The sequence below is a fragment of the Mesoplodon mirus genome (assembly GCF_964341445.2).
Source record: "Mesoplodon mirus genome assembly, chromosome: 2".
Lineage (NCBI taxonomy): Eukaryota > Metazoa > Chordata > Mammalia > Artiodactyla > Ziphiidae > Mesoplodon > Mesoplodon mirus.
The window spans coordinates 184,052,044-184,076,483 of record NC_138977.1 but is presented as its reverse complement, the minus strand read 5'-3'; the positions used below and the strand labels follow the sequence as shown (position 1 = coordinate 184,076,483).

The 24,440-nt window shown below is 41.9% G+C and overlaps 1 protein-coding gene across 11 annotated transcripts in view; it reads right to left on the bottom strand.

Annotated features, from left to right (window-relative positions):
• Nucleotides 1-24,440, bottom strand: part of LOC309791971 (WASH complex subunit 2-like) — a 56,710-nt gene that overhangs the window by 12,455 nt on the left and 19,815 nt on the right. For 5 of the 11 annotated variants that reach the window (XM_082601187.1, XM_082601183.1, XM_082601185.1 and 2 more), the window contains exons 13-21: nt 24,210-24,270; nt 22,416-22,475; nt 21,844-22,017; nt 19,075-19,202; nt 17,953-18,039; nt 14,330-14,431; nt 12,655-12,786; nt 9,133-9,299; nt 4,266-4,374 (exon numbers count right to left, since the gene is read on the bottom strand). In XM_082601187.1, coding sequence (XP_082457313.1) covers nt 4,266-4,374; nt 9,133-9,299; nt 12,655-12,786; nt 14,330-14,431; nt 17,953-18,039; nt 19,075-19,202; nt 21,844-22,017; nt 22,416-22,475; nt 24,210-24,270 — 1,020 coding nt within the window. The remainder of the gene's footprint in view (nt 1-4,265; nt 4,375-9,132; nt 9,300-12,654; nt 12,787-14,329; nt 14,432-17,952; nt 18,040-19,074; nt 19,203-21,843; nt 22,018-22,415; nt 22,476-24,209; nt 24,271-24,440) is intronic. The other 6 variants (XM_082601186.1, XM_082601188.1, XM_082601184.1 and 3 more) reach the window with 2 other exon arrangements.

The window sequence follows — 24,440 nt, the reverse complement described above, 5'->3', positions numbered from 1 at the left end:
CCCATGAAGGTTTTCCTGTTCTCTTCAGTAAGTATCAGGTGCTTCATTGATAAGAATATTTATGTCTATACCTAGCCCTTACTATGCTTTCCTCCTAATTTGCATTAATAGCTATTGTACATCTCTTTGTCCACTCATTTGAAAGGATCCTGCAGTATATTTCCACAGCCAGTCACGGTGTTTTATATCAAGCAGGTGCTCAGCCCAAGTTTGTGAGCACTTTGCCCCATCTCTCATCTGTTCCTTACCTGGGAGGCAAGGATTTCAGAGATTAAGAAACTGAGGTCACGTGACTTGCCCAGAGTTATTGGCATCCTTGAGGCAAGTGACTTATCAAAAATGCTTGAGGGGCTTCCCTGGTGGCACAGTGGTTGAGAGTCCACCTGCCGATGCAGGGGACATGGGTTCGTGCCCCGGTCCGGGAAGATCCCACATGCCGCGAAGCGGCTGGGCCCGTGAGCCATGGCCACTGAGCCTGCGCGTCCGGAGCCTGTGCTCCGCAACGGGAGAGGCCACAGCAGTGAGAGGCCCGCGTACGGCCAAAAAAAAAAAAAAGCTTGAGATGGGGCTTCCCTGGTGGCGCAGTGCTTGAGAGTCCACCTGCCGATGAAGGGGACGCGGGTTCATGCCCCGGTCCGGGGGGATCCCACATGCCGCGGAGCGGCTGGGGCTGTGGGCTATGGCTGCTGAGCCTGTGCGTCTGGAGCCTGTGCTCCACAACGGAATAGGCCACAGCAGTGAGAGGCCCGTGTACCACAAAAAAAAAAAAAAAAAAGCTTGAGAGAAAAGCAGTAACTCTATCCCACTAACTAGACTAGATGATATGAGGAAGTAAGCTTTGAAGCAATATCTGAATCGAGTTAGGTAGACAAGTTTGGGAAACTAAAGAAGAACATGACTGACTATGATAGAAAAAGCTATGAATAAATAAGAAGAATAAGGTAAGCAAATTTTTAGTTATTGTTAGAAAATGGTCCTTAAAGTGCATCATCATTACAACTTGAAATAAAAGACTGGAAACCCACAAAAGAGTTTCAGAAGAAATAAAACAAAACCAAAGTGATCAAAGGAAAACATTTTTGTGGGATGTGCCGGACTCACTGAAAACGATATGTAATGTCGATGCAACTGGGTCAAGGTAAAACGCGAGACTGATGTACGGTGGACCAAAGTCTCCCTTCAGATAACTATGGTCCTTAAACCAAGGAAAATGCCACCCAAACGACTGATTTTAAATCTTCCTAAAGATAAGCTGACTCTTCATCTTCATTCTGAAATGAATTTCTTGATACGTTTACAGTTGAGTTGTATTTAACTTTAAAATATTCTAGGATCTCTAAACAAAGAGTATATTTTATATGTTGCCTAAAGGTGATCAAATTCCACAAATGGTAAAACTCAGAGGTGCAGGTTGTTCTGCTACTTAAGATGCATATCTTTGACCTTTTGTCTTATTTAACAATCATAATTACTACAGTTTCAAAGAAGTTTTACATTTCCAGAACCTTCAAAATTCATTAGATTACTGCTCATTTATCCAGGGTAGAAGTTATTATTTATAATTTACAAAGAAAAGCCACTCAGATCTTCTGACTCTCTTAACCATGAAGCCACTTTAGGGAGATGCAAGTACAGGTAATTCAAAGAAAAGCTTATGAGCACTCAGAAGCAGCGGCAATGCTGCAAGCTTTTACTACAAGCTGTGCACTTAATGGGACTGTGGTGAGGAAAGAGTCCCTAAATCAGTAACTGACATGGGCCTGGTCTGGGAATAGGACAAGTTAACACCTTTACTGGGTCTGAAAATATGAAGAATATTTCCATAAAAAAGAGACAGCAACTTCCTCTGGAATATTATGGGACAGGATGAGTCACCAAGAGTGCATGGCGAGTTAAGGTGGAAAAGCTGAGGCTACTTTGAATGAAATTACAGGTGGCGTGGTAGGTTCAGCTACAGGCTCAGCTTGACAAAGGGATGACAGGACCGGGTGGGCTTTGAGAAGATAACTTGGGCAGCGGCAAGGAGAGATGAAGAGAAGGAGCATTCACAGGCCAGTTAAGAAATTATCTCAATAGTCAAGGCTAAAGATGACAAGACTGTAGGGACGGGAAGAAACATTCTTAACAAACTGGCAGGAAACAGTGATGACTACCCCATCACAGGAGAAATATTCACACATGTCCTGGCGTAGTTATTCAGTGGAATACTGTATAGTGATTAAAAAAAAAAAAAGATGGAGTTTATGGAAATGAAAAACATGCTGCAGGATTAAAAAAAAGATGCATAAAATTGTAAAACATGATCCATTTAAATGAAAAAAAGACAAGAATGCCTAGAAACAGGCATGAAAAAAGCATTGACAACACATTGTTACCAATGATTACACTAGGGAGGAGTATGGAATGGGGACTTCGTATTCTCTACTCATGTTTTTTCATTTGTTTGTATTTGTTTTTTACCTTGACTACCTTTTTTTGCTTTCTTTCTTTTTTTGGGCGTGGGGGGCTGCACCATGCAGTTTGCAGGATATTAGTTCCCTGACCAGGGATTGAACCTGGGGTCATGGAAATGAAATCGCCAAGTCCTAACCACTGGATGGCCAAGGAACTCCCTCTATGCATGGTTTAACCCTTTTTTAAGAAGGCATCCATGTATTACTGTATAATTTAAAATAAACTTTAAACAAAAAATAGTTAGGAGATATAGAAGAAGAGCCAGGTACGGGTCTCTAGAAAAGAGGAAGTTCTAGGCTCCTTTACTGCCATTTCTCTCCTTCACTGTACTCCCTAGGGTACAATATCCCTCGGGATGTGCAGGCATCGGGGACTGCATATGGTCACCCATGAGCACAGTGGGAAGGGGAGAGTCTTCCTCATCAAGCAAGGGTGGAGGAGCTGCCTTTTTAGATTCTGTGGCTGCTCCCACATGGGGGGAATCTCGGGGGGTACATCCCTCCTTCCCTGTCTTACATGTCTTTCTGTCTCTAACACGTGCCAATTCGAGTGGTCTGAAGTTGGGGTTGAAGGCCCTCAACAGCGGGCTGTGACTTTGCTTGATTCTTGGCCTTTGAGGCTAACCCAGCTCAGGTAAAGGAGGTCTCCATGGGGTCTAGCCTGAGAAGTTCTAAATTTTCCTTTGGGGCTGTTGGCAATTGCCAGTTGGCAATAAAATGTTGCTTGGCCTCACTTTGTTCTGTGTGCACACACTTACATATACCCACATAGGGAATGTGTTGGGGAGGGATGAATGACAGGCCAAAGACAGGATTCCAGTATCCCTAGGTTCCCAGGACAAATATTATCATAATGCCACCTTCCTCTCACTTCTTAATACTCCTTTTGATATAAAAAACATGAAGACTTGCTAAATCTTTTAGCTTAGGCAATCATGGTTAGTGATGCCATTTAGATGTAATTGCTGGAAGACTATTTAGACTAGATAGGCACTGATGGACTTTTTTTTTTCTTATCACATACTTTTAATTTTTTAAAAAAAACTTTGTCATAAAAAACACAACATTTACTATCTTAACCATTTCTAAGTATAGAGTTCAGTAGTAGTAAGTATATCCACGTAACTGTACAACCAATCTCCAGAATTTTTTCATCTTGCAAAACTGAAACTCTGTACCCATTAAACAACTCTCCATCCCCCAGCACCCCCCTCAGCCCCTGGTGATCACAGTTCTACTGTTTCTATGAATTTGACTACCCTAGGTACCTCGTGTAAGTAGAATCATACAGTATTTGTCTTTTTGTTGCTGGCTTATTTCACTCAGCATTATGTCCTCAGGCTTCATCCATGTCGTAGCCTGTGTCAGAACTTCCTTCCTTTTTACTGATTCACTATTAATATAAACCAGGACCAAAGCGTTAGTACTGGAAACTTGCTCCTGTAAGGAATAACCTGTACATTAACTGGCCTGGTCTAATGTTAGCAGAATTCCATGCCACCGGGGCTAAGCCCGGCAGTTCCTCCAGAAGGAGTGCAACAGCGCTGTCCCCTGCTCTCCCCTGAGACTCAGATGCCTACAACTGACACTGAAGGAGCTGCTTGATGTGGAATCCTTTTCTCCAGGCTTTGCACGTGTGCTTCGTCTGTAAAATACCACTAACCAGAAGATGTCTATCTAAAACCAGGCAAACGAGTTTTTCCATAAGACTCAGTGTCCAAGGTCAGGTTTTAGGATCTGATTGAGGGAAGCATCAGTATTCACGTAACATCACCTCAGGGTTACTTCCTGGGCCTAAGAGGTTAAGAATACCGTTGTTGCAGGAGGAGCAGAAGCAGATGTGGGAGGAGAGCCAAACAGAGAGCTTCCACTGTCACCATCATCTTCAAACAGGAGAGATGCTCTCTGGGTCTTCTTTTGGCTATACAAACAAATAAAGAGTCAAATTAAAGGCAAATGTGATTTACAAAATACAATATTCTTTCCAGGCCACACCTACAGGAACCCACCTACCACCAAAACGCCCGAGTCATCCATTGACCTTACACAGTTGCAGCAAGAAAAACCTTTGAAGTAGGTGCAATTTGTGTCTAGCAAGTCATCACCCGCTGTCTGTCACTCTTGTGTAAAAGCCCGGGGCCCTCCTCATCTTGTCCCTTTGTCAGTTACTTTTGGCTCAAGGTAGGTGCACTAGCTGTTGGCTTTGCCAACGCACACAACACACTTAGCATTCACAAACGTAGCATTCTCTCTCACCATTTCCTATGGCAGAGGAAGAACCCGGGAGCACCAATGCCTATTTCGAGAGTGGTCAGGAAGGCGGCTGTCAAGAGATCGCAGGGCCAGAATCTGGTTCAGGCTGTGACCTGTGGCCTGGTGCCACCTCAGCCACTTAACCATGTCTTTCCAAGTGCCTCTGTGGGCTTCTGTGCCTTCCCTTCAAACCCTAAACCCATCCCATTCTATCCCCTCCACACAAAGTCTCTAAGCAGCTGGGACGGCTCATCTTCACTGTTCACCACAGCAATATTCACCCATCTCTACCCCATGTTGGGCAACCACAGCTGAAATCCAGCCACAGCTCTCCTCACCACCTTCCTCTCACCTGTCTTCACCTACCTCCTCACCTAGGCTTCCACAGCAGCCCCTAGGGGCAGTCAATAAATGTCTGCCAGAATAAATATTGATCAGGACCTTTTAAGGAACAGAATCATAAAAGTAAAAAAACACAGGGAGGCCTAGCACTGGACGTGGGCAGTCCAAAATAAAAGTGTTCTAATTACAGAAGGGTCATGTTCTAGTTTCTATACTATGTGGTAAGGAACCACCCAACTAGCAGCATACTAGAGAATTATCAAAGTAATGAAAACTCCAAATTCAATGTTAGCTAGATAAAAATAATACTAGTCATTTCAGTATCCATCTACTTACACTAAAAATAATCAGCATATATACCCATAAGTATATGTATCATAATCTTTTCTCTAAGTTTAATTATTAACAAAGCATAATATAAGGTTATACATTAGTTTAACATTGGATGTCTGCCTACATCTTAAAATTGCCTAAGGATCACTGACTAGGGAACACAACTAACCAAATAGTTGAGCATACTTACACTGGACACTTACACTAAAGGACAGTAAAAAAATTAGGTCTACACCCTGAAGAAATTATAAAAACAAAGAGCCATACACAGTCAGGTAAAATCTAATATGCCTTTAAGGATATACACTGATAAAAATGTACACAAATTATAACCAAAATATATGACTACTAAGTGATGATCACAAAATATTACAAAAATAACTACAACAGATGCCTAAAAAGCAAAAACCTTATTAAGCTGCTATAGCAGAAGAAAAATCTTATGCATGATTTTCTGAACAATTTCTAAAAATCAAAACCCAAACCAAGCTACCCACAGAAAATAATCTGATGCCAGATTCTGAAGTTCTAAGCTAGAGAAAAGCTAGTTAGCTTTCTGGACATAGTTACAATAGATAACGACAGTGAGTCCTTAACCTTGGATCTCATTCCACACCCTCGGCACCTGCTGGTTAAATGTGGACATCCCGTGGAGATCTGTCCTCAGAAGAAAAATATGCAGCTCAGTGAACTGAAGTATTTCTCATTATAAATAATGGGGTAATAAGTATTTTGATTTATTAAAAGGGACAGATGTCAAAACACATTAAGATGACTATAGAGTTTATGGCCTACACCAGGACACTTTTGAGAGTGAAAGGGAAAATTATTAATCACCAGGCTGAAATGACAGGCACAAAGCAGGCCTCTCCAGACAAGCAAGGATGTTTGAGTGCCCTGCTTACAAGGCAGTATTTCACAACTTTGTTAGGGTCACAAAGCTTCTATTTCTTTTTTCAGAATGGGTTTGAGTTACAATTTACATACCATAAGATTTACCCTTTAGTAGTGTACAATTCGGTGACTGTTAGTATATTCACAGAGTTGTGCAACTATCACCATTATCTAAGTTGACAATATTTCCATCAACCTAAAGTGAAAGCCCATACCTGTTCACAGTCACTACCAATTCTTTCCCCTCAGCCCCAGACAAACACTCATCTACTTTCTGTCTCTATGGATTTATCTCTTCCGGACATTACACACAAATAGAATCATACATGTGGTCTTCTGTGACTGGCTTCTCTCAATTATCACAATATTTTCAGGGTTGATCTATATTGAAGCATGTATCAGTACTTTATTCCTTCTAATTGCTGAATAAGAGTCCACTGTGTGGATATAACACATTTTGTTTATCCGTTCTACAGTGGATGAACTTTTGAGTTGTTTCTGCTTTTTGGCTATTATGAATAACGCTATGATAAACATTCACATGCAAGTTTTTGGGTGGACATTTCTCTTACGCATAGTCCTAAAAACTGAAATTGAGTCATGTGGCAACTCCATGTTTAACTTTTCATGGAACTGCTAGGCTGTGTTCCCAAGTGGCTGCACCATTTTATGTTCCCACCAGCAATGTGTGAGGGCTCCAATTCCTCCACATCCTCTCCTGCACTTGTTGTTGTCTGTAAAAGATTTTTTTGAGAATCTGATGAAAGCTAGCATTGCTGAAAGCTGGATATTGTGTGTAGTTGGTACTAGGACCTACACATGAAACATGTTTCCTGATCTCTAGACCTGTGACCATATGTGTGTGGTGGGGGCAAAGGGAGGGGCTGCACACGTAAATAGGTAACTACTATACAGTGTAGGAAATGCTCAAGTGAAACAGAGCTGGGGGCAGGGGGTTGAAGTTGGAGCCGTTTTTGCTTTAGACTCTAACCCTATTTCTTATCTTTCTCAGCTGTTTGGGTTAAGGAAGGCTTCTCAAAAGACAGGGCTTAAACTGAGTCTTAAAAGAAGCTGGCCAGGGGCTTCCCTGGTGGTGCGGTGGTTAGGAATCCACCTGCCAATGCAGGGGACACAGGTTTGAGCCCTGGTCCGGGAAGATCCCACATGCTGTGGAGCAACTAAGCCCCATGTGCCACAACTACTGAGCCTGCGCTCTAGAGCACGCGAGCCACAACTACTGAGCCCGTGCGCCACAACTACTGAAGCCCACACACCTAGAGCCCGTGCTCCGCCACAAGAGAAGCCACTGCAATGAGAAGCCCACGCACCGCAACAAAGAGTAGCCCCCGCTCGCTGCAGCTTGAGAAAGCCCGGGCGCAGCAATGAAGACTCAACGTAGCCAAAAATAATAATAATAATAAATAAGTAAATAAATAAAATGCACAACATTTAAAAAAAAAAGAAGCTGGCCAGGGAAGAAAGGAAGGAGAGAGTCCCAGGAGAGAGAGAGAGCAACAAAAATAAAGGAATGAAATGTTATTTCCCCTACACTCATGACAGTAAATTACATTTCTGTGCTTACAATGTACCAGCTATTGTGCTAAGCATTTCATATTGGGATTTCATTTAATCCTCTCAATGATCCTATGAGAGAAGCACTATTATCATTTTTGTTTAACAGATGAGAAAGCTCAGGCTCAGAGAGGTTAGGTAACTTGTCCAAGGCTATTCAGAGAGCAACTGGCAGGGCCAGAATTTAGTATCAGGTATTGCGATTCCAGAGCTTACATTCTTAACCAGAGGCCCAAGATACACCCAGGGGTGAAGTCATAGAGCCCAAAGTAGAAATGGCGACATCTGAAGAGATCATAGTATTCAGAGACAGAAATATGAGACATTTTTTAATCTATCAGTTCAGTATTAAAGCTTAACCACACCAATGCATAGGGTTTACATGTCCAATCAATTGCCTCTTTATGTTACTACCATTCAGTTAAATTTCAACGTAATCATTTAAGGATCTCAAGAGAAAAATACATATATTTTCAAGGGAGTTATTCTGAATACACAGCTAATCTGCAGCATATTACAATACCAACCACAGCCCACGCTCACTCTACATCAGGGGTCCCCACCCCCGGGCCGCAGATTGGTACCAGTCCTGGGCCTGTTAAGAATCAGGCCTCACAGCAGGAGGTGAGTGGCAGGCGAGCGAGCGAAGTTACATCTGCGGCTCCCCATCACTCGCATTACAGCCTGAACCATCCCCCACCACCCCTGGTCCGTGGAAAAATTGTCTTCCACAAAACCGGTCCCTGGTGCCAAAAAGGTTGGGGACCACTGCTCTACATAACCTGCCACCCTTTAGTCCAAGCATTAACGTGCAGGAGCACCTAAGACCAGCTAGGGGTTACCAGCAACTGGTGTGATACAGCACAGCTCTGCAGAGAACCATCTTACTAAACAGGATGTTTCTCAATGCTGAGCAGATGTCTATCCAAATGACAAACTTAAGTAACTTGGACAAAACTTTACATTCTTTAGGGTATCCCAGGGAAAAAACAAAAGAGACAACAAACTGTACTTAAACCCCTAACAAACTAAGAAAAATAGTATTTTAAGGTTAAAAAAAAAAAGATAAGTAGAAGAAATTAGGTAAGGATCCATGAAGAAAAACATTTCCCAGTACCAGGGGAGAATAACTTGCAAGTGAAAATCAAAGACATTCTCGTTTATATGACTACCAGGTGATGAATGATCGGCATGTCACCTCCAGCAGCTGACATCTTGCACATCAAATACCTTCACCTATTACCACAGACACTGATGAAATGATTTCTTACAATGATTGTCTCACCTGTCCTTAGCAATAGCAAACAGATCATCCTCATTGTCCTCCTCAAAGAGGCCAGTCTTTTTCACGGCCTTAATCTCCTGGTCTTGGGTGGTCCCAGAGTCCCTAAGTTCTCCTTTAGACTTGTCAGATGCCGAGTTGGTCTGTGAGTCAGTAATATTCCACTGGTCCTTAAAAGATAAAATATATGTTAAAATTCTCTGGCCATTTAGATTAAGAAACCTGAGGAATTGGGCTTCCCTGGTGGTGCAGTGGTTGAGAGTCCGCCTGCCGATGTAGGGGACACGGGTTCGTGCCCCGGTCCAGGAAGATCCCACATGCCGTGGAGCGGCTGGGCCTGTGAGCCATGGCCGCTGAGCCTGCGCGTCTGGAGCCTGTGCTCTGCAACGGGAGAGGCCACAACAGTGAGAGGCCCACGTACCACAAAAAAAAAAAAAAAAAAAAAAGAAACCTGAGGAGTAAAATAAAATTCACATTTGTTAAACTAAGTTGTATTTAAACTAAGTGTATCACTTTCGAGGAAAGCTTATGTCCAAGGCCTTTCATTGAACTCAAATCTAGACAGCTGGGTTCTTTGACCTCCCAGACCTTATGGTGTTTCCCTCCATCACTACCTGCCACAGTGTTTCTCTCTCTATGGTCCTGTTCTGTGTTAGGACAAGGGAACTTCTCTACTTTAGAGATCAAAATTAGTTATACGGGGGGATGAGAAGATACAGGAATGTTTAAAAGAAAAGAAAGTCGAGAACTCTCAACTTTGGAGGAAAATGATATTTGAATTTAAAAATCCCAAAGCAAGCTGGGGAAAAAATGTATAAAAAGCTCATGCAATGTAAACAAGACACAATGAAAGCTGCTAGCAACCCTTTTACCACAAAATTCTGAATCTGGACTTTAGAAAGCAGTTAAGGAAACCCCACCTGGCTATGCTCACCCCTTCAAACCGAGGATCTCCTGAGCACTTGCTAAGTGGTCCTGGAGTCTGGAGCTTTGCAAATCAAAGTGGGTTCCACAAGCAGCAGCTTCTGTTATACAGAATTTCTACCCCACTTTCTGAATCAGAACCTGCATTTGTCACAGTATGTCCAGGTGATTTCTTCACACGTTATAGTTTGAGAAGTGCTCCCCTAGAGCAGGGGTGCTCAACAGCGACCACATGCTAGAATCCCCAAAAGAGCCTTAGAAACCTCCAGTAACAGGCCATACCCCAAATCAATTAATTCAGAACCTCCAGTGGTGGAAGCCAGTATCAGTACTCTCTAAAGTTCTCCAAGTGATCCCACTGGGCAGTCAAAGCTGAGTCACTGTTCTAGAACCCTGGTTATCTTTACTCTGCAAGTACTTTTGCTCCCTGCTTTAGCTAATATTTTTATTTTCCCTGAACCACAGTAATACTACAGAAGAAAAAATTCAACTGATGGTTGGCCATTACTATAGGGAGAACAACCCACTAAGAATGCTAGAAAGAAAAAAAAAAAGGAAAATCCATTATAAATTCACAGATTTGAGTAGAAAAAGCAAATTATGTTGTGTCATTTTAAGTTGCTTTCAATTAAAAAAAATGAACACATCTATCATTTATCTGCCTACATCATACCCTCATAACTTATCTACAATGTTAGAGTATTATAAAATAGGAAGATTTTTAATGCTCACAGTTTTTAGTATCATTATATTTAGTCTTTTTCTGTACAGCTAAATCTGAACAACTGCTAAACTATATTCTCAATTGGCTCTGCTAATATATATCCGAATAGCAAATGGAAACATTGTTAAGACTCTTATAAAAAAGGAATTAAAGGAGCATAGTCCACTCCTACCTTGTCTAGCTACCGTTCTTGATTAACGAAGCACAGCAATCATTTAACAAAGTAAAGTGCTGGGAAAACTGGACAGCTACATGTAAAAGAATGAAATTAGAACACTCCCTAACACCATACACAAAAATAAATTCAAAATGGATTAAAGACCTAAATGTAAGGCCAGATACTATCAAACTCTTAGAGGAAAACATAGGCAGAACACTCTATGACATAAATCACAGCAAGATCCTTTTTGACCCGCCTCCTAGAGAAATGGAAATAAAAACAAAAATAAACAAATGGGACCCAATGAAACTTAAAAGCTTTTGCACAGCAAAGGAAACCATAAATAAGACCAAAAGACAACCCTCAGAATGGGAGAAAATATTTGCAAATGAAGCAACTGACAAAGGATTAATCTCCAAAATATACAAGCAGCTCATGCAGCTCAATAGCAAAAAAACAAACAACCCAATCCAAAAATGGGCAGAAGACCTAAATAGACATTTCTCCAGTGGAGATATACAGATTGCCAACAAACACATGAAAGGATGCTTAACATCACTAATCATTAGAGAAATGCAAATCAAAACTAAAATGAGGTATCACCTCACACCAGTCAGAATGGCCATCATCAAAATATCTACAAACAATAAATGCTGGAGAGGGTGTGGAGAAAAGGGAACCTTCTTGCACTGTTGGTGGGAATGTATATTGATACAGCCACTATGGAGAACAGTGTGGAGGTTCCTTAAAAAACTAAAAATAGAACTACCATACGACCCAGCAATCTCACTACTGGGCATATACCGTGAGAAAACCATAATTCAAAAAGATACATGTACCACAGTGTTCATTGCAGCTCTATTTACAATAGCCAGCACATGGAAGCAACCTAAGTGTCCATCAACAGATGAATGGATAAAGAAGACGTGGCAAATATATACAATGGAATATTACTCAACCATAAAAAGGAACGAAATTGAGTTATTTGCTGTGAGGTGGATGGACCTACAGACTGTCATACAGAATGAAGCAAGTCAGAAAGAGAAAAACAAATACCATATGCTAACACATATATATGGAATCTAAAAAAATAATATTGGTTCTGACGAACCTAAGGGCAGGACAGGAATAAAGGTGCAGATGTAGAGAATGGACTTGAGGACACGGGGACTGGGAAGGGTAAGCTGGGACAAAGTGAGAGAGTGGCATGGACATATATACACTACCAAATGTAAAATAGCTAGCTAGTGGGAAGCAGCCACATGGCACAGGGAGATCAGCTTGGTGCTTTGTGTCCACCTAGAGGGGTAGGAGGGTGGGAGGGAGATGCAAGAGGGAGGGGATATGGGGATATATGTATACATACAGCTGATTCACTTTGTTGTACAGGAGAAACTAACACACCATCGTAAAGCAATTATACTCCAATAATGGTGTTTAAAAAAAAATAAAATAAGGCCTAACTCATTTGAATTAGCATATATTATAATTTGAGGGTGATACTTATTTTATTCCTAAGCATTTTGAAAAGATTAATCTTTAATATACTACAATAAATATCTTTCTTCAAGAATAGACAGTCTTGTGAACATAGTCTTTGGTGACTGAACTTCACTAGATCTAAATAGGCAGAAAAAGAAAAGGTTTAGGACAGCTGTAACTCTTAAATCCATCAAACCACCTCCTACTCTTCTCTAGAAAATAACTTTCAACCCACCTCCTCATCACTGCTGAACAATAAAGCAGATGCTTTCTTTTTGGAAAGCTCAGAGGGTTTTGTTTTCTCTTGGCTCTGAGTTAGTAGAGATGATGACTGCTTCTTAGCAGCTGTAGCCCCAAAAAGATTATCCTAGAAAAACAAATGGCAGAAGAGTATGACAACTTTGAACACATAAAACAAAAAACTGAAGACATTCTCTCATGTCAAATTAGTAGAGAATAAGTCTCCAGTCAAGTGAAGAAGATATATAACACCTTTTGGGGGAAAAAAAATCACACAATACTAGTAAATGCCATTTCTCACTTATGTATAAATCCTACAACAACAGCCTACAACCTTCTCTAACTATATTCATCTATAGAAGGGAAAAAGATACCATAAAATTCAAAGGCGGAACACCTGGGAGGAAGCAGGAAAGGGAATAATGTTAGGACAGTCATAGAAATAAGAGGGAACCTGGCCCCGCCCAGTCCTCCTGTGGGCGGGCCCGCTATGCTCATTAGGGAAGGTCCAGAGCCTGCAATTGGCCTGAGAGCAGTACAGCCCCCTGCGGCAGCCAGCAGCCTGCACCTTTCTTTCTATGAATTAGAAACCAGACCAATGCATAAAGAGAAAGATACAGGGAGCTTTCTCTACTCTTTCACATTATGGAAGACACACACCTGGGACAGAGGGAAAGAATGACTTGAGTTTCTGATTAATTTCAAAGGGACAATACAAACTTAAGAAATAATTTACTAAATAAAATCACCGGCCTAGTAAGAGCTGATCCTTATAGGTTCAACGTCATTCCCAAAGTACCTATTAAGGTACTTTTATTTAGGTAAAGGGAACGAAACCATAGAACTTGGCCCGAGCCCAAGTTAGACAGAAAAACACTCTTAACAACATACTACAGCAGGTGAACAGTCCTGAAGTGTAAAGACTGGATAAAGGGAGTCTTTAAGGAAAGTGTGGGAAGGTAGGAAAGGCCGTGAGACTAATGAGCTGGCACTCACTGGGGATATGAATGACAGAGCTAACATTTACTACGCACTTACTATGTGCCAATGGCTGTGCATTAGCTGTTTTAGCTGCCACAATGACCCTATATACTATGAAGCGAGATGAGATTCAGAAAGGTTAAGTTACTTGCCCAAGGTCCCTGATTTGCATGTGGTGGAACTAGGATATGAACACAGGGCTCTGATGCCAAAGCCCATGAGCTCAGCCACCGCACAATACTGCCTAAGAGCAAAGGTTTGGTTGGTCTTCCCTCTCATTTCTTTCTCCCACTTTGCTCTCATCCAGCGTGGGAAAGAGAAGCAAGATGAGGACATGGTTGCCTTCTCCCCTCCACTCCCACTTTATCCAAGACGTTCTTGTAGATCATTGGGTTCCATCCCCTAAAAAGTATTTCTTAAAGGAAGATTTTAAAAATGAAACCTACAAAGCCTTGCATAGAGCTGGGTCAAGAAATCTAAGGCCCTGCCCATTGTACAGTTAAGAGAACTTAAGAAAGGAGTCACTGAAATAAAAACTTAAATGTTTTTGTTATATAAGCCTCAGAAAGCTTGACTGCTTCCCTATCACCTTGTTCTACTGTATGAGCCTCTGGTTATAAAGCTACATCAGCAACGGTTTTCTACTAATGGAAAACTTGATTATGTTGTGTTGCAGTAACAATGTTTACCTCTTCATCTTCATCATCGAAAAGCGAGACCGAGGTGGGGAGTTTGCTAGGCAGGAGAGATGCATCTTTCGACTTACTCACACTTTGAGAAGAAAACAAATCCTGTTGGATCAAGATTAAAGTTCCTGGTTAATAAAATATACCAGTTTTTGAAGTATCAGATATAAAACACTAAAGTTTATGACATGATGGCTGTCGTGCATCCAGGTCTCTTTGTCAGAGAGGGAAGCTCGCTGACACAGTCCTCGGACATCAGTCCATCCTCACCGTGTGCAGGTGAGAAGGAAGAGACCCACATGTAACTCCACGTGGCGTCACTGGAACCCAGAGGTTTTGATACTCTCACCTGGATGATTAAGGCAGGGGAAATTTTTCCAATCAACTTCCTACCACGCTTAAAAAAATAACTTCCTTTTTCTGTCCAGAGAATCAGAGAGATTAAACAGATTTAATAATGGAAATAGAAGATAGATTAACAAATTACTGGATCTACGGCTCTGTTTTATTTAGTTAGATCCTCTTTCCTATAATAAGAGTATGATATGATTTCTTTTAAATAAATACAAATTCAATTTTAACTTTAAAATGTTTGGCGTTCTTGAACAGCAGCTAGGAAATGTTGCAAATTAGAGAAAGATCTGGTAGATTCTGAAGAAATTTCCAAAATGTTATAAAATGCCAGCCTATAATGCAAAGAAAGATCTGCAAACTGAGTTGCATGAATCAGAAACATGAAATAGGATAACTATTCCCTCAGGATGAGAAACTTCAGTACACAAGAGACAGGCAAATAGGACAAGAACATAGTTTCTAAGACCTCTCTGGATAATTTTTTTTTTATCATGGAATCAATGTCTACTCAAATATGGAGTTAATGACTTCATTAACTGAGAAGAGCTCCACTCAGCCCAGTGGTTTTTGCCTAGGCCCCATGGAGTCCCCATGGTCTGTTTGGGTAGAAAGGGCCACACAGGGGGAGTCCCAGGCTTCCCATGCCTCTCCTGCATTTTAAGCATTGGCAACATTTCACTTAAAGAAAGGACTGTGTTAAAAAAAAAAAAAAAGTAGTAGTAAACCAAAACAAAGAACAAAAACAAATTTCAACATCACTGTTTTGGACCCTTGACTAATATCTTCCTTGGTGTTAGGGGAAAAAAAAGACTTTCCATGGACCCTTGACTAATATCTTCCTTGGTGTTAGGGGGAAAAAAAGGCTTTCCATTACCTTAAACACCTCCCCAAAATGATTCCATAAGGTAAACTTTAGCTCCACACTTGAGATATAAAGGGAGGAGTAAATATTCAATCCTTTTGGTCCAAAGCTCTTCCTAGACTGCATTGTTTTACTTCTCCTTGCCTAAAAACCTCGACAATATCCAATAAAAACAATCTGTGATGGTACACATGGGACAAAGCCTGTGGTGGTGGATTTAAACCTGTCTGCAAATTCATTTACACTCCTACCATCAGGAAGTGGAGTTGGTGTCCCCTGCCCTTGAACTTGGGCAGGCCTTTGTACTGCCTCAACCAACAGAACTTGGTAGAAGTGACAATGCTGACTTCTGAGGCTAGGTTACAAAAAACAGTACAGACATACCTCATTTTATGGTGCTTCACTTTATTGTGCTTCGCAGATATTGCATTTTCCACAGATTCAAAGTTTGTGGCAACCCTGTCTCAAGCAAGTCTGTCAACGACATTTTTCCTACAGCATTTGCTCACTTTGTTTCTCTGTCAAATTTTGGTAATTCTTGAACTATTTCAAACCCTCCACCAGCAAAGATTATGACTTGCTGAAGGCTCAGATGATGGTTAGCACTTTTTAGCAATAAAGTATTTTTTAATTAAGGTATATACATTTTTTAGACATAATGCTATTGCACACTTAATAGACTACAGTATAGTATAAACGTAACTTTTATATACATTGGGAAACCAAAAAATTCATGTGACTCACTTTACTGAGATATTCGTTTTATTATGGTGTCTGGAACCAAACCCGCAGTATCTCCCAGGTACACCTGTACAGCCTCTGTGCAGCTCTCTTGGGGATCTCACTTTGAAGCCTTGAGGCGACACCCTAAGAAGTCCAGCTTCCCTGAAGCTGCCATGCTGGGAGACCACACAGAGACAGAGACGGACCTCCCAAGAGCCCCAGCTGTTCGAGTCTTTCCCACCCAGGCACCAGACACATGAGTGAGATGACTCTCAGCCTGGCCACCTTCAGACTGGAACCACATGAGAGACCCTAAGTGAAAAATGCCTGGCTGAGCCCAGTCAACTTCTACAACCATAAGAGGTAATAAAACTTATTGGTGTTTTAAGCCACAAAGTTTTGGAGTGATCTGTTTCATAGTAATAAATAATCAGAACACCTTTTGAGTCACTGAAATTGCTCACATTTGGTTTTTTCACTTAGTCAACTGTCCCAATACCAAACACTAGTCTAGGTGTTAAGGACACAAGCAGGAAACACACCATCCTGCCCTCATGGAGCTTACTCTAGCTGGGACATAGACAGTGAACAAGCAGACATCAAGTGTCACATGGCAATACATACTGTGGGGACAATAAAACAGAAGAGGGGCTAAGGAGCACAGTGTGATGTGTGCTGGCGGGCTTGCTATTGTGCAAAGGGCTGTCGCAGGAGACCTCGCAGGGAACTGGAAAAAGTGAGGAAGTGGGCTATCCAGTTCTGGGAAGAGCACTCCCAGAGGGGCAAAAGCCAGCCCAAAGATCTCAAAGTGCCTCGGTGTGTGATGCTGAAGAAGCGAAGAGTGTAGGATAAGACCAGAGTGGGAGGCCCCATCATGCTCTACTTATGTGTCAGGAGTTTGGCTTAACTGGACTTCGCTTAATTCCAATCTTCTGCACACTGGCCGCCAATGAAATATAAGCCTCAAGATTTTATTTCCATCAACAGTGATCACTCTACCTCCAAAGAGTTGTATGCTCATCCTGGCTATAAGTGCAAAATAACCACAAGAGCTTAACCCAGAGTTTGTAATTTCTTGAAATTACATATAAATTTCTGCCATGTTCCCACCTTTCTCTGTGAAGGGGATTGATTACTGCCCATTACACATTCTCAGATAGGTCTCCGATCCCTTAAAAGCCTGGCCTAAAGTTAGCTCTAAAAGGATCAAGGCCTGTGGAAGCCAGAAAAAGCAGTAACGCTTCTGAGAGTTGTCCCTGCGTCACTGGAAAGGTGCTTCTAGGCAGGGCCCTGGAGGACTGAGGCTGTCTGCAAAGCAGCGCCAGCCCACAAACTGTTAACAGTCTATGCCCACTGTTTAGTGAGACTACTGAAAGAGGAAGCAGTGTGTTGATTTCTGTTCTCGTATAAGCACCTCATTACATTATGGATCAATTAATAGCCTAAAATATAAGTATCCTGAATTTTCCTCCCAGGAGACTCACTGGATTCAAACCCAACAGTGAAAGTATTGTATACATGTTGCTTTCTATAGACCATGTGTTCTCAAAACATTATTTTCAATGAAAGAACTAAAGTACTTAATAAGCCTTATACCTCTACTGAGAACACCCTGAATCAGAAATACTTTCCAACGTCATATCCATGAACTATTTCCCAGAACTAAGAAAAAGAATGAATTCCTTACCTCAGAGTCATCCTCATCTGAAAATAAACCTTTGTGAGTTTTTGTTTCTGACAAGGCCTTGAGATTTTTGCTGGAAGGGAGGGTAACCTTTGTTGGAAAAAAAAAAATTGAGAGTTAACAAGCCAGACACCTGAAAATGAGGGTTCATTCACTTATTCATTCAAAAGATGTCCTGAATCTCTGCTAGGATAAGGTCCCAGGCCATGCAGCAGAGGAATAAAAACATCATGGACCTTGGACATGTATCAAGTGCATATAAAGAATTAATGCAAAAAGAGAAGTACCATGGGAAAGAATTTAAAAATTGGTATATGCTAGGAATGAAGGAAGAAACAGTCCTTGTAAAGTAAATTTCTCAGGACAGACAGGACCTGGATATGGGAGATGGTAGAAGCAAGAACACTCCAGGCAAAGGGAACTGTGAGAAAAGAGAAAAACAAGATAAAGCAGAGGGCACATCTGGGGGATCAGGGTAGGACAGACTGCCTGCCTCATACAGTGCACAAGTGGGACATGTACCTAAGCTGGAACCTAAGGTGGGCATCCTAGGAGCCTGCTGGGTTCTGAATGCTGGCACCTAGGTGGTCAGAGGCAGAGATGGTCAGGGTTTCAGGCTGTGAAGGATAGCAAGGGAGGGGACAGCAGCCAGAAGAACTTAAAGAGTGATGGAGACGCAGCCTATTGGCCAAATACAGGTCAATTTGAATTACGATGTTAATGGATCATAACATGTCGAATAGCGAATCTATGATCCTATAGTGATACTAAAAAAGCAGGAAAGAAGGAGGAGAGAAAGCTCTTCTGTTCAGAAGAATGCCAGCTAATTAACATAGAAGAAATGGTAGAAGTAGAACCACATTCTTCTGTTTTCCCCGCCACCCAACATGATAACTGGTTCAGGAAAAGATCACCAGTGGATGTTAAGACCACCGAGGAAGGCAAAATGCAACAACTGCTGAATCTAGGTGCTAGTTATTTGGGTGTTTGTTGTATTCTTTCAACTCTCTGTACGTTTGAAGTCTGCTATACACTTGAAAGGAACAATACTTCCCTCTGGGTTCCAGTGAATTAACAAGATGCCCCAAATCTACACTCCCGTGTTTAGTCTTCCCTCCTGCTCACCTTTTTTTCTGCTCTTTCTTTATTTTCATCTGTCTGACTTACAGTAGCCTCTGGCAAAGCTGCCGCTTTTTCTTTGAACAAATCTCCTTCCTCATCGTCAAAGATACTGGCAGTGGATTTGACTTTGTCTTTAGAAAGAGACCACAGCATAAAATTACACGGAGGTCAAAAATCCCACCATGAAATTCACAGATTAAAAATTCTTTTCTCCCAGGGCTTCCCTGGTGGCGCAGTGGTTGAGAGTCCGCCTGCCGATGCAGGGGACACGGGTTCGTGCCCCAGTCCGGGAAGATCCCACGTGCCGCGGAGTGGCTAGGCCCGTGAGCCGTGGCCGCTAAGCCTGCGCGTCCGGAGCCTGTGCTCCGCAACGGGAGAGGACACAACAGTGAGAGGCCCACGTACCGCAAAAAAAAAAAAAAAAAATTCTTCCCTCCCAAAGAATGAACAGAAAAAGTATGTTATTGCTTGATTCGTTATGAAGAAATATTAAGTGGACTAGACTGGAATTTTTCAAAGAACACAACAGCTACTCCAATGAAACGCAGGACAGACAGTTTAACCATCTGGCTTACACCCTTATCCAAGCAGCAGTACCTTATGCTTGGAGTAGTTTGGATTGGCATAAAGGGTAAAAAGAGACCTACAGAAAGAAAGATCATTTAAGAGTCAACCGCTCTAGGAATCTGAGAAGTGACAGTTGGCTCCTGCTTTTAAAAAGTTAAACTGGGACTTCCCTGGTGGTCCAGTGGTAAAGAATCCGCCTTACAATGCAGGGGACGTGGGTTCGATCCCTGATCAGGGAACTAAGATCCTACACGCCGCAGGGTAACTAAGCCTGTGCGCCACAACTATTGAGCTCACGCACCTAAACAAGAGAGCCGCAAATTACAGAGCCAACGCGCCCTGGAGCCCATGCGCCACAACTACAGAGCCCAGAGCCTACATGCCACAACTAGAGAAGAGAAAACCTGCATGCCACAACTAGAGAGAAGCCCACGCGCCGCAACAAAAGATCCCGCATGCCTCAACGAAGATCCCACATGCCGCAACTAAGACCCAATGCAGCCAAAAAAATAATAATAAGTAAATAAATAAAAATAAATAATCTTTTTTTTAATTTAGAAAAATAAAAAGTCAAACTATACAGAGGCATATAAGAGCAAAAACTGAAACCTCCCACATAATCCCACCTGCCAACCCAAACAAGGCCAGCAGGAACAGTTTGATATACATGCTTCTAATTTCCACAAAAGATATACTAACATGTTAACTCTAGTTATTCACAAATATGGCTAAATAATAAATAACACAATTTGAAGAATGTGTCTTATGATTTGCATTTTTCACTCAATGTACCTAGGGTATCTTCCCATGTCAACACACATAAAACTCATTCTTTCTCACAGCTTCACAAAATTCCACTAAATGGAAGGACCATAATTTACCCTACAGATGAATATTTGGGGGGATTCCAACCTTTCGCTACCACAAGCATGGCTGCTGAATGAGGTGTGTGTCACTGAAATAGGGCACTGACTCACGCATGTCCCAGGAGAACAGCAGCTGTCAAGGAAAGCGGCACCAACTTACTTGTGATTCCAAATCAGTTAATCCCACCAAGTGAGAGCCCTTCCAAGCCACGAGAGGCACTTACTCCTTTATTCACTGTCATTTCAGTAGGCCTAGATGTGAGCATAGTATGTGTCCAGTTTGCACTCTTTCTAAAACCCGGCTATTAGTTCCCTCGCATTTTTGCTGCTGTCTTTACTTTCACACCTACTGCTGGAAAAGGAGCTAAGTCCAAGACCCTGCTTCTCGATGCTTCCTGGTCCACCTAGTCCTTAGGAGAAAAAGCCCTTTGCTGCTCAAGTTGCTGGAAGTTGTGTGCACCTCAGTGGTCTACCCTTCTTTTCTAGAAAGACAACCAATAAACCCAATCCTTTGCTACTCCAAGTGCAACCCATGGACAAGCAATCTCTGCCTACCAGGGAGCCTGTCAGAAATGCAGAATCGCAGGCCCCACCCTAAACCCAGTGAATCAGAATCTGCATTTTGACAAGGGTCCTGGGAGAGACATCTGCTCATTAAATAACAACTGATTCAGAGGAGTGACTTCATGAACAAGCTGGCTGAAATTTGAGGGGAGAAGAAAGGAGAGTGCCCAAGTGGCCAAGGAGCTAAAAACCCTGTTACAGAAGGGCAAGTCAAGGTCACCTGGGCTTTCTGGTACAGAGCGGAGAAGCTGGGAACTAAACAGCTAGCACGAACATTCTGCTCATGCTCATGTATTTTCCTAAGGACTCTGGAAGAAAGTGTGATTAAAACTTTCTCTCTAATTGAAAAGGTCAAAACTAGCATCTTGGGCAGATATTAGAGGGGACAGATTTCTCTCTAAATAAGAAAGATAATCCTAGTAATTAGTTTCCAAAGCAGGAAAAATTGGTCCATAAAATACAGACCTCCCAGGCACCATAACTATCTAAGTAGAGATGAGACAACTCTGACAGGAACGCTTGAGGAGGGATTCTGGCACTGTAAGAGATAAGGAACTAGATGAACTTCATGCCTTTTTAGGTCAACATTTTTTTTCTTTTTTTTTTTCTTTGTCTGAACCACACGGCTTGTAGGATCTCAGTTCCCTGACCAGGGATTGAACCTGGGCCACAGCAATGAAAGCCTAGAATCCCAACCACTAAACCACCAGGGAACTCCCCTAGGTCAACATTCTTTATTTGGCTAAATTCCCAGAAACAGAAGATGGAGCAGTACCTGTCTTGGGAGGTTTGCTACGGGATGCTGCAAAAAAGTCATCATCATCGTCGTCATCATCAAAGAGGCCAGCAGGTGCTGGGAGGTACGAGCTTTTCCCTGGAGTGGGCTGCTCGGGCTTCTGGGCCTCCTTCAGTGATGGAGCACAGGTGGCACCAAACACATCAGTGTCCCCTGTGGGTAGAGGGACAAGACAAACCAGCTGTGAGCCAGGGTGGGTGCACATCCTGACTTTACAGGAGGGGGAAAAGAAAAAAATAGTACCACCACCAAGAACTTGTAGTTTCAGTTCATCCACAAAACACATTAACAGGACCCAACAACCTCCATCCTTTACTGATATAGAATGTCCCACAGTGCAGAATCAACTGATCACTCAGACCGAAAAAAGTCCAAAGCCACTGATTTCTAAGGTAATATGAGCTAACACAGGTTAAGTGAGCTCTCACTCTTCGATGCCCTCTGTAGTTCTTCACACTCTCCTCCCCAGTCAGTCCTTTGAAGATGACAATCTTAAAAATGACAAAACGACAGGTACATACTTTTTAAAAACAAACTCTAAGTTATGATACCTAAAAATACAGAAACAGCTCCTGCTGGGATTTTCTTTCCAGGTTTGGAGGATGAAGAAGCTAAAATGAGAAACAGAGAGATAACATTTCAACAGAGAAAACAACTTTCCTTGTTAAATGCACCTTCCTAAAATATGCGCAATACAATACACAGCTAATAGGAGAATTTTAAAACTCATTTTTCCTAAAAACAAATATCATGTATTAACGCACATATGTGGAATCTAGAAAAATGGTACAGATGAACCCATTTGCAAGGCAGAAACAGACACACAGACGTAGAGAACAAACGTGTGGACACCAAGGGGGGAAAGGCAGGGGTGGGATGAATTGGAAGATTGGGACTGACATATATACACTAATATGCATAAAATATATAACTAATGAGAACCTGCTGTATAGCACAGGGAAATCCACTTCGCTGTACAGTAGAAACTAACACAACACTGTAAAACAACTATACCCCAATAAAAAAAAATTTTTTAAACTAATTTTCCTAAAAGAGCCATTTTAAAATTCCTTAGTATCGTCTTCCCTACCAATGTCATGACTTTTTTTTCTTGGTATTAAATCAATCTAGGCTGTGACTCCCACGGAAGATCACTGACTCTGGGCAGGCTATAACACTGGGGTTGGCTGGGGAGGCCAAGGAAGATGTAGAGCATAAATGGGGGAGGCAAGGGACAGAGCAAGCAGGGCTAGACAGTTCTGACTCCATCCAGTCCAGTTTGATGAGAATAAGCAAGTAAAAAAGAACAGCAATGGGCTTCCCTGGTGGCGCAGCGGTTAAGACTCCGCCTGCCAATGCAGGGGACACGGGTTTGAGCCCTGGTCCGGGAAGATCCCGCATGCCGTGGAGCAATTAAGCCCGTATACCACAACTACTGAGCCTGTGCTCTAGAGCCTGCGAGCCACAACTACTGAAGCCCACGTGCCTACAGCCTGTGCTCTGCAACAAGAGAAGCCATCAAAACGAGAAGCCTGTGCACCACAACAAAGAGTAGCCCCCGCTGGCCGCAACTAGAGAAATCCCGCGCGCAGCAACGAAGACCCAACACAGCCATAAATAAATAAATAAATAAATAAATAAATAAATAAATTAATTAATTAATTAATTTAAAAAAAAAAAGAACAGCAAAATATCGGAGATGTCAGTGACAGAAATGAAGACAAAAACAGGAAATCAAGAAACTAGGCAAGTCACCGATGCCAAAAAGTGGAGAGCAGGAACCTCAAGACAATCAGGTCAGCCAGCATCATAATAGGTCTAAAATCTGACAACTTGTGGCCTGGGGAGACCAAGTCACTTAAAATAACTCATTCCCAATTCCCAAGAACTATCACAGACCTAATGGAATAAAATTTTTAAGTTTTTAAATAGCTTATGGATGCTTTTTAAAAATTCCACAAATTATTCTAATGCACACTGGGCTGAGGAATTACTGATCTCCAACTTATGTGCAGAATTTCAGAAATGTTTCTTTGAACTAAACTTGATTAAATTAAAATATCCTCAACACTGCTGGAGTGCTTTCGCTGGTTGACTTTGAATTCTCTAAGAAAGAGACAAAATTGTGATGTGGGTTTACAGATGGTACTTTTTGTTTTTTTTCCAAGATGTGAATTAGTGTAAAGGAACAGCTTTTAACTAGATCAAGGCAAACACAACAGCTTCCTGCCTAACATAGAAACAAGGTTTGGGAACAACTTCAAGGGTTCCATCTCCTGATGGGAAGTAACCAGTTCTGGAAATCTGTGCATGAAGAAGCACAGGCACCATCAATCCACGCTCACCTTCATTAACAGAGGCTCGAGCTCCCCGATCCTGAGGGGCATCCATGAAGAGGTCACTCTGCTTGTAATAAAGTATACAACACAGTTCAGAATAGCAGAGGAAAATGGAGCTGCAGTAAAGATGTCTAAAGAAAAGTGCCTTGTAAAGTTTAAAGCTACATAGTTACTGTTCTGTCAGAAAATCAGTTCCAAAGTGAAGACTATGCCAAAATCAGACCCTGAAATAATTTA